Source organism: Pollicipes pollicipes, unplaced genomic scaffold, assembly GCF_011947565.3.
Source record: "Pollicipes pollicipes isolate AB1234 unplaced genomic scaffold, Ppol_2.1 Scaffold_2555;HRSCAF=2994_pilon_pilon_pilon, whole genome shotgun sequence".
In the NCBI taxonomy this organism is placed as follows: Eukaryota; Metazoa; Arthropoda; class Thecostraca; order Pollicipedomorpha; family Pollicipedidae; genus Pollicipes; species Pollicipes pollicipes.
The window spans coordinates 31,279,289-31,290,115 of record NW_023596136.1 but is presented as its reverse complement, the minus strand read 5'-3'; the positions used below and the strand labels follow the sequence as shown (position 1 = coordinate 31,290,115).

At 54.5% G+C, this 10,827-nt stretch overlaps 1 protein-coding gene across 1 annotated transcript; it reads right to left on the bottom strand.

The window, feature by feature from the left end:
* Positions 1–10,821, bottom strand: LOC119112016 (uncharacterized; the record flags this gene model as incomplete). Its single annotated transcript, XM_037235962.1, is given in 2 exon segments — positions 1–132; positions 10,556–10,821. Coding segments are annotated over 2 exon segments (180 nt in total), but the record flags the coding sequence as incomplete, so codon positions are not given.
* Positions 10,822–10,827: the final 6 nt, after the last annotated feature.

Genomic DNA, 10,827 nt, shown 5'->3' with positions numbered 1-10,827 from the left:
GTCGACGGGCGGCGGCGGCAGCAGGAACTGGGGCGGCGGCGGGCCGGCGCAGTCGCAGGCCGGGTCGTCGCCGGCCTCCGTCGTCGGCCGCACCACCAGGTCGTAGTGCCTCTCCGGCCGCAGCGGCTCCAGCTGAAACGAAGCGAGACGTCGATGAGTTGGAAGTGTCGACGGAAGCGCGGTAGAAATGGCTTCAGACTCTCCTTCCGCTGTCCGGTGGTGACCTTTCAGATATCGCAGAGCGTTACTAAACAACAGTTAGCCACGAGTTTACAGACCATTAGATAATGTCAGAAGCAAAGTGTAACGAGGCTGGAGATGGGCTGTTACGACTGCTTTGATTGCCGTTCTTCGTTCTTGTGCAGCTTTGAGAACGTCGTTTGGGGCGCAGCGATCGCGGGTGCCCCATCACGTAGCTTTGGAATCATAATCCTTGCGTAAAATCTACGAAAGCCGTCAGAGAAAGCCGATTACTGGGCTTTCAGAATTCTTGCTCCGTAATCGGCCATTTCAGCAGCACGCTGCTAAGCCAACATGTCCTCCATCAGTCACTAGGCAATAAAATGTAGATTGATGGAAGTCTTTGATGAAGATCTCTCCAACGCAATATATCATCGCTTTGAAAAAATAATTGTTGTTCCAGGAAACAGCCTTTTTGTTGCGGTCCAATGAATCTGAACCAATAGAATACACAAGAAGCACTGGTAATTTCACAGCGCTGGAGCTGGGCACTGTGCGCCAGTCGAGACGGTTCTCCGCCAATGCAGTGGATCGGCTGTCACCGCCATATGCATATGAGGCGAATCAGAGCGCATATTTCGCATCCTGTTCGGGCGCGATATTTGCCCAACACCTGATCTGCATCCATGCCCCGCGAGATGAAAGACCGATCGCTACCACTGAAAGGACGCCCCTGTTTGAAGAAGACGCGATCTTTTGATACACAACCCCGACGTATGCAGCACCGGAGCGCTGAATGGCATCCGACTGATCTTTTCGGCATTTCCGCCGCCAAACGCTCGGCGGTATAACGAGCCTGTCATTGTCGATTTCCTGCTCGGGTCGCTCGCTGGCATTGGGCCGCGGTGAATTATGGAAACAGGCGGACGTCATCTGGACGCGGACTGCGGTCGACGCCGCCTGCAGCTGGGCTTCAGACTGCCACAGGGCATCACCATCGCCAAATCGAACGCCGGCGACCCGACGTCCGGCGCTGGCCGGCATCGAGGTGCCCGGTCGCAGAAGAACAGGGCTAATTCCGGCTTGGCTCGAGGCCTGGGACGGACGCTGGCCGGTTTTGTACGGATTCTGGTTGACCGACTTTGATTAGATTATTGAGCTGGATCGCGGAGCTGAGAGTGACTAAAAACAGACGCGGAGGTCAGCCCGACGAGAAGGCACGCACTAAAGATCGAAAGAACGCTGAAGATTCCGCTCGAATTAAAACGGCCGTGCTGGCCGGGAGCTGGTGGGACGTGCCAAGAAACGCACGACCAAGCTGGTGCAAAACATCAGGACCGGGCCGCGCCGCGAGGGGCTCCTTATCCTCGACCAGTTATCCCTTTACCATCGCAGGTGCCGAGGACACGGTCGCAGTCTACCAGATCTTGCACTCGGCTAGTGATCTCGATCCAGACGAGTTTTTCTCGCCCGCCACAGCTTCCACGTGGGGAAGCCTGGAAGCTGAAGCTCTGAGCGATGATGCCGGTCATAAAGAACACCTTCGGCATGAGAGCTCCCAGCGGCTGGAACGCTCGTCCCTACTGTGTGGTGGCCTCCGATACAATACATCAGTTTAAATCCAGACTAGACCCGCACTGGGCACATCTAGTGGGCAGCATTCCAGGTCAGGTTTGATGCAGTTCAACCAGCCGGGAGCTCGATAGTGTAGTGATTGACAAATGCTGCGAAGATGACTAGCCGCCCAACTTTCATATCTCTCTTGACCTTGCAAAAATATGTCGGTGGTACTTCGTGTGTTCCACATATCCCTCAACAACAGCGTCAACCTGCAGAAGTCCCTCGTAAGCTGCATTTGCGGTATTACGTCGTGGCCACAAAAGCCACAGCATCTGGGATTCGCATAGCCTTATAGTGCTTCAAGAGCCCTGTGTTCTATCGAATGCTTCGTCAATGGAACTGTGGACTATTGATACAATACGGTGAAATACGTTGAAGTCGATACTGGTTTGACTATAACACTGCACTTTGATAAAGTACATTCAAAACACAGTGAAAAAGAACGAAAGAGATGACTATTTACCACAGGGTGCACTGCATGTGTACTCACAGCTAGTGCTTGATCTACTGACGCGCGAAAGCTGCCGCTCTTGATTGAAATGAGATGTGCATCACGTGATTGTTGATCAACGTGACTGGAATATTCAGTGGAAGAAGAGGATCTCCTATTTCAATGCTGTTTATCTCATAGGCATCCTGGTTTGAGGTAACTCGGCGCATAGTTCCATGTTGCTGAAGTGATAGTGCGCGTCGCAAGACTTGTTTCGAAAGACGCACACTGATGTCTGTGCAGCCAACGCCCTCGGGAATAGAGGACAACATGCGGACAAAACGTCGAGCCTGGTTTGATATGATGGTTTGCCGTGCGCTATGCACAGGCTGGTGTGTTCTTATTAGCTTGCATAATGCACTTTTCCTCATCTTGAGCAACTTAAAGATTGCCTTGGGACTGCTTCTGGGTTTCGTTTTGCAGTCGGAAATAGTCAGTTGCTTGGAACTTAAGATTTGATTGTCATTTGAGGTGTCTTTGGCTTTATTTATGTCTTATTTAGTGTCTTATCCAACAGCGGTGCTGTCTCAAAGGATGGGATTGATTTATTCACATTATATCTCCTCAGCTTTAACTGTAAGCCGTGAAGATGTCTCACACCACTGTCTTATTTTACTGGATCTTGTGAACTATCATCCATGTATCTTAAACACATAGCTAAAGGGAGCATAGCGTCTTCGAATACTCCATTCCGATAACTGGCCACTGCCATCGACTGTCCCACTCCTGAGTGACAGCGCTGTACTCAGGCGCCGCTCATGGGCCGCCGCCGCTCGGCCACGTCGCCGGTAATGACAAATCGATGCCGGTAAGCGTGCAGTCTGCGGTTCGGTCGGTGCGCCCCCTCCCCCTCCCCGCCGCCGGGCTCAGCCGCGTCCCGCACGGCATCCGTCCATTAGCCGCGAGAGTGGACAGGTCAGGACGCCGTCAACTTCCCGGCGCTGGCTGGTCCCCAGGCGCGGCCGGCGCAGCGGCAGTCCCGCCGGAGCTCCGCGCCGCCGGCTCACCTCGGCGCCCGCACCTCGGGCCCGCCGGCTCGCCTCGGCGCCCGCTCCTCCGGTCCGCCGGCTCGCCTCGACGCCTGCTCCTCGGCCCGCCGGCTCGCCTTGACGCCTGCTCTTCCGACCCGCCGACTCGCCTCGGCGCCCGCTCCTCTGGCCCGCCGGCTCGCCTCGGCGCCTGCTCCTCTGCCTCGCCGGCTCGCCTCGGCGCTCGCTCGTCTAGTCCGTCGACCGCCGGCTCGTCTCTGTCAATTTGTGAAAAATACGACGCGGGCGATGATGGCCGGCCGGCGACAGTTAACGTCAAACTTCCACGCTAATGGCGTCGTAACTCTGCACGCAAAAGAGGGCGGCGCCAAAAAACGAGATCGGTCGCGCATTTCGAGCAGTCGGCATCCGCGCATCCCGCGCCCGTTCGTCACAACAGGGCAGTAAATTCGCCGCCGTTATGTGCAATGGGTCAGCGTGACTGCTGAAAAAACATGCGCCTGACTGTGCGCAACGGCCAGGCACGTGCACCGTTAGACCGATGCGACGTGAAAGACACGGCGGCGCGATGATGCATGGTGCCGTGCCCGGTCACGGCAATGACCCGCCATCCGTCACTTGGGGCTTCGTTGCATACTGATTGGACGGTGCGCAGGTTTCGGACGGCGGTGAAGAGGACTGCAAACATAACTGCAGTTTAAGATGCAGTTGAAGGGCTTGTTGGGATCTCGCCTAAACGCTGCAATGGCTCTTTCGAGGCTGTGCACGCACACGCAGCGCGCGACTAACGGCACTTCCGGTCGCTGCACGCATTCGTGCACGCCAGCATGCGTCGGTCTTGACACGCGCGCGTGCCAGCCGTGAAGACGCCCCACCTGTGCACACACTGCTCGAGAGCACGCCCGCACAAACCCAACCGCCCGGCACGCATGCAGCGGCACGCGCACGCGTGTGCGTGGCCCGCACCACGTGCCGGTGCCGATCCGCCGCCGTGCGAGCCGAGCCGAGCGAGCCCCGCATAAATACCACGCCGCCATCCCTCATCCGGGGGGGGGGGGGGGGGACGCCTGCGCACGGCGGCCTGGAGTGTCGCCGCACCGGCCCGGAAGCGGTGCTGACCCCAGCTGACCTCTGACGGTGGCTCCGTCCGTGCGCGGCCGCGGAAATAGTCCCCCTCCCCCTCCCCCCCGTCCCGACGGTCGGTGACGGGTGTCGACGCCGACGATGCCGCCGATAGGGCAGGCCGGCGGCTCGCGTGCCTTTCGAGCTGGCTGCGTTTCCGACCGCCCGCGGCTCGAAGGTGTAAGGGTGGGCGTGCTGACGTCGGTGGGGGTGCAGGCGGACGAAAAGTCTGCCGAAGCGTTCAGTGTGCCAGCGGAAACCATCAGTCTCCCCACCCTTCGAGGGGCAAACGTTCGTCATCCTTGGTCCTGGGGAAGTCTGGCCCGGCTGCCACCCTCTGTCGAAACTGCTCTCGACCGCGCTACTCTGTCCCCATGATCAAGCTGGCTTATCGGAAGTCAGTCGGCCCAGGAGCGTGGCAAACCAGCTCTGCTTTTCGGCCCAACACCCAATTGCTACCTACATTTTGTCCTTCTTACGTCTGCGTCTCAGCGTCACCGAATACAACCCAACTGCAATCTCATTTCGCTGTAACGTCTGTATTCGTCGTGTCTGAATTCACATATTCCTTCACACAAAATACTGTTTTGCTCGCGCTCGCTGTCCTTACTAAAGGCAGCCAATTGGGTGCCTCCGCCTTTCATCCGCCCACACCATGCTGTTGCTATTTCCCCCAGCTATTTAAATTTCCATCATCTCCCTTGCTCTTGGTCTATTACCATTCCGACTTCCCAAAGAGCTTCCTTGGAGCAACTCGACTCCAAATTCAAAACGCAAAATAGCACGAGGGCGTTGATAGGCTTTGAGTGATAAAGAAATATAAAACGTTCAAAATGCGTCAGTCCAAAATGCCTCTGTAAAGAAGATAACCAGACAGAGTGGCTGCCATTTCAGCCCCGATATAGAAATGCTTGTTGGAGATGGGCTTCACTGTGAATGCGTGTGGTCATTCGGCATCGGAATACTTGTTATGCTTCAAATACTCGTGTTTTTATTTAATCTTTTTAAATTCATTTCATTTTTATCAAATTATGAATTCATTATTATATTTATATTAATCCATATAATGTTTTTAAAAGCTCATTTTAAGTGTGCCATTTCTCACAGCCCATGATATACACTACCATCATTTTTTGTGTGTAAACGTCCACATCGAATGGCTTAGACACGTGGCCATGGGTTCCGAGCACTCACCAAGCAGAGCTCGCTACATGTGCGCTGAGCCCACCGCACAAGTACTGCCGTGGCTGTTCATCGCATCACTACACTTCCGTCCGGCCTGTTTACCAGGCAAGATTGCGAAGGGTTCAGTATGCTGTGTAACGTTACCACACGGTCGTTCGGGACTCTCTGGTCAGCTGCCAGCTGACCTTACCACGCTATGTCAGGCCTTACGACGGGCCCTCTTTGGGCCTGGTCCTCACTCCCGCTGGATAACAAGTCCAACATCTTTACACTAGTCCACAAAGACGGCTTGTGCGCCAGCGCTCACCAGGCCGCCAGGGTGCGCTCGCGGCAACGGCTGAAGTTCATGACCGTAGCACAGAATATTCTACAACAAAAGCGCAACCAGATCACACAGCCGACTTCTCGCGCTTTTGAGTCTGCTGTTCAGCTAAGCAGTTGGCTGATGTCGCAGTTCGATGACAAGTGTATTTCATGGGCGCGCATGACTGCGCGAGACAGAAGTTTCTTCCCACCTGTCTGCGTGCCTGCGCCTGATGCATACGGTGTCAAAGTGGCTGTCGGGTACGCTTTATGATTATACAGCTAGCGATGGGCTTGAATTTCCAGCCTGGATTATTACGGCGCTTGCAGTGGGGTCCAGTTCACTGCCTCCAGAGACCTCCACCCTGATTGCCTTTTCGGTAGATCTCATCGCGGGTAATAACAGGAGCTACCTGATAGTGGTCATAAATTCCGAACGACCCCGGGTGTCTTTTACAGGGGCATTATTCGCTCGGTGGACGGGGATGGCTTGCCAGACAGGCCAGAAGAGGCCCGAGCCTTACCATCTGCCACCCCTTTGGAGGGAGGGTAAGGGCACCTGACCAGCATTGGTCGCAACGCTTTTTGACCTGGCATTGTCCACCGCACGTGAGCGCAGAGGCGCCCCTTTTGAATGGCGCCGCGCCTTCCGACTACTGGGCGCCAGGGACCGTCTCGGTCGGCCCACTGTGCTGGCAGACGGCCCTACTCGTTCGGAGCCCCAACATTGGTAGTTGTGAGGGAGGGGGAAACGTGGGCCAGACAGCATTACTGACCGGTCGGCACGAGGGTAGTGAGCGATCGGTGGGCGTAATGGACAGACGGCTAGGGAGCAGAGTAGTGAGGCGCGAAATAGTCGGCCGAAGAAAGACAACGCGAAAACGCCGGAACACAAGTGTTGCGTTCAATTTGTTCACGTGCGGCTCTGGAAAGTGTCGTTTTAAGGTTTTAAGAGAACAAGACATGCTACGCGCGTTGCACGTTTATTTTAGGACCATGGTGTTTTGAGGCCATGACCATTTCAGGGACACTGACTGCAGGCAGTGTCACCGTGTGTCACCCCTCGTGACAATTGGCTGACCGCCGCCCCTCTCAGATCAGACCGAGAAGGGTGTGGAGGGGGGGGGGGGGGCGGAGGGAAGCTAACGGACCGTGCCACCCCGGGTGTCTCCTTCCATCCGGCAGCCGAAAGCGAAGGTCGCACGTGATGGACTCGCCGAGGGAGGGATGAAGGGGTGCTGGGTCCGGCGAGGCAGCGTCTCCAGGGGTGCAGCGCTGCGCGGGACTCTGGCCGCACGACCTCGGCCGTCAGCTGCGGGGCACAGCAGCGCGCGGTCGGCGTCAAGACAGGCAGCTTCAGAGGAGGGACGCGGCTGCACATGCAGTCAGCGTATTGATTACTAGTTTCCGTGGTGAGAGTACCAAACCGAGGTAGGTGGGAAATTACTGGTTGAAAGAAGATGTAATGCGCTTCGTATTTTGTTTTGACCAGTTTTGACGCCTTCTCTGGGGTAGAGAAATGGTAGAGGCTGCAGCCCGAAAGATAGTGTATGTGTATGCTTATGCTTCTGCACTCTTGTTCCAACGCGCCATAATGGTGTAGAAACATCGCACCATAGTGAAGCCGGACCGAAGGAAAATTGGTTTACGTGGAAAATTCTCTCCTGATAGCCCGTCGCTATTTAATTCCCGGCCATTTCTTACAACGTAATTTGAGACCATCTAAATACCACGAGTGCAGAGCAGGCTGGAGAGTATGCATCACATCCCACACACGCCTTTGAACGATCACGGCGGAAGCGGCGAATTCTTCGCCACGGAACAGCAGAAAACATCCTCGGATGTTTGGCTTTGTAAGCAGAATACCCAACATGATAATACTGTCCTTTCCATATTGTTTCCATGCCGGTGAGGGCACTGTAAGGTGAAGCGCGTCATTTTTATTTTTCTTCCTGTTTTTTGTTTCTGAGTACGACTGGGCGTCGCGGGAGCGTTGCACGGGTGGGGGAGGGGGGGAGGGGGGCAGAGCGCTAGGTACGGTAGCATACGATGTTGTGTTCCGAACAGCCAGCGTGCACACAACCTGTTGCGCCGTCAAGAGTGAGTTAATGCAACCAAATATGCAATGCTTAGGCGGCGCGGGCTGTTGAAAACCTTGGAAGCGAATTACGAGGTTTTGAAATTAGACATGGCAACGGACTCATGGATGGTGGCACGTTGCATGACTTAGTCCCGGCTCGGCAGCAATAAATCTCCACCGCCATGGAGCGTATAATTAGGGCCCGCGTAATGGCAACATTACCGTCGTATGTCTGAAGCCGGAATGCCTGTGTGGGCTTGCATCTTGTATTACATGCGACGTGGAAATGATGACTTCACGTCTCCGAAGCTCAAACTCGGCGAGGCCGAAGTAAGGAGCTCCGTCTCCCAGGCCCTTTCTCGAAGCCCGAGCTCGCTATGGGCCCAATCTTGGAAGGCCATGGCGTGCTGTTTGTTTGTAGCCCTGCCGAAGCCCGCCATGCTCCGACTGCACACATTACCCCTGACGGTGTTTGTTTTGAGTCCGGCGAGGCCCATTCGAGTTCGACAACAGCACTGCGGCAGGGCCGAAGCGCTACGTACGACTGCTGGGCACGCGACGACCGGCCGGCCAGCGTCCTGTCGGCCTCAATGTGCGCCCGTCGACAGGGGCGGATCCAGCGTCCAATATAAGGGGCGTGAATGTCAGGCGAGTGATACGAAAACCAAGCCTACAGGACTTTCTCTTTCATCGTCCCTGGAGGGGAGGGGGATGGCCCCGTTTGCCACGATGACTTTGCCAGACCCCGGCAGCAGTCAGCGGGCATAGGAGCACTCCCGTACGACCGCCGCTCATTGACACTCGGCATCTAGACGAAACGAATATGTAGTCCAGGCTCCCGGAATTTGAAACCCAGGAGCACGAGCGCTAGGGTCTCGAAATCACCGTGTCATGCCGTTTAAATTCCAAGCCTCGGTTTGTGAGCAATGCGTCGCTGCTTAAGAACCTCTTGAGACCATATCACGCTTGCATATTTGCTTCGTATGAACGCTACGTCACTACGAGGTAACGTCCTGAAATAAACACTGCTATTTATAAATGCGGGATTCTTAGCACAACCGTAATCATCTACTGCTTTTTATCGCATCTGTTTCAGACGGGCCTTGAAATATTATCCCTGTTCGCACTGTTTTTAATGCGCGTTTTTCTCTGTCTTCCCTCTCTGCGATTGATCAAATAACCGGCAGTTGTAATAAAGGCGGCCAAGGAATTCTAGACGCCTTTTGTATGCGGACTGTTCTGAGGCGTCGAGCAATGTAAGACACGAAACCAGTAAACGTAACACGACAGGTAAGGCGATCCCGAGTTTAGCTGCATTTGCTATCTTGCACGCGATTTCATCGCAATCATGCAAATATGAAATGCGAGCTGTGAGCTGTAAGGAAGCGTCTGCCTTCCATCATTAGGCATTCTCCGAAAAGCAGAACTAACGTGTAAATGCACGCGAAGACCCGATGGCAGTAACAAAAGAACCATCGAAATTTAATCATTTTCGAAACTGTTAGTGGAATAAAAACATGTACACGTTCTCGACATGTGTCAAAATGTATCTAAAGCCTGTAATTCGTGCGGCGTTTCGAACGGTCCTGCGTGCGTATTATGCTGCGTGTGTGTGTGTGTGACACAAACAGCCTAACCTCCTGTCAACGAACTGATTCGATGATTACTTTCCGCTGCTGACGTCACATAAAAACATCCATTCTATTTCTATTCCCGATCCTTTTGTGAGCCGTTAATCACTCTTGAAGAGTTAGCTCTACTCGATAGTCTGCAATTTGCTCTGACGTGCTAGACTTACATATTCAGCCTGAAGTGCTGAAAAGTTCCATTTACCGAGCTCTCTGGCCACGATAACGGGCTTCCCCGCAATCGCCAGAGGAATGACCGGTTCTGAAAATGTCGGTCACTACACCATCGCGGTTACAGGCGATGACTAGCGAAAATCGGCGCTCACCATCGGTAGCATCACAACCACTGAAATTCCTCACTGATGTGATTTGATCCGTTAAGAGGTGTTAGGTCCTGTGATGTAAGGCGAGGTGAAGCGTTCCGTTCATCATTCCACTTAAAGCACAACAGCATTGCTGTGATATTTCCTTTCAAGAATCTGCCACGTTTACCACCAACGAGAACCACGTCTGCTTGCTTTTTGAAGATGTTGGTGTTATGTCAACCTTCGTTTTTATGATGAAACATCGACAGCGCGGGAGCGGGAGCCATTGCACGCCATAGTGTAATGATCTCTCGCGAATGCATGCAGCTCGTGGAGTTCAGAAGGTCTTAGTAGGCGAATTGTTCGTAACCAAATTAAGAACAGTGAGAATCGGTTGTTTGAATTACGGAGGCAGCCAGTTGCATAGATATGTGGGAATCGTCGAGTACTTATGATGGTCTGGGCACGGAAAAGCTTGCGATGAAAACCGAGATGTGCGCGCAAATTTCATATACGATTTCATTATTGCAACCAATGCGTTCATCCCCGCTTTGTAAGGAGCTAGTCTCATGCTGACCAGTTGCTACCGCCACAAGCCTGTCCGGTGCCAGATCCGTGCTGAGCAGAGCCTCCTGACGCGCACCGTTACTCACCACTTCGCGTCCGGATGCGTGATCATCGTCAATGCTCCTCTCATGCATGGCCACCCGCTGCCGACGCGCGGGGAGGGGCTCTCCGCGCTCCTGGATGCCGCCCCGTCGACTCTGGGCTCTCGTGCGAGCTCGAGGTTTGTCACGTGGGCGCCTCGCCCCCGCTGAAGTCCGCGCACGCCACCAGCAGCATCACCGCTTCAGCCCCGCACCGTCCGCGTCCGGGCACATGGCATCACCGCCCGGGCCTCGCGCGTACCAGGACATAATCTGAG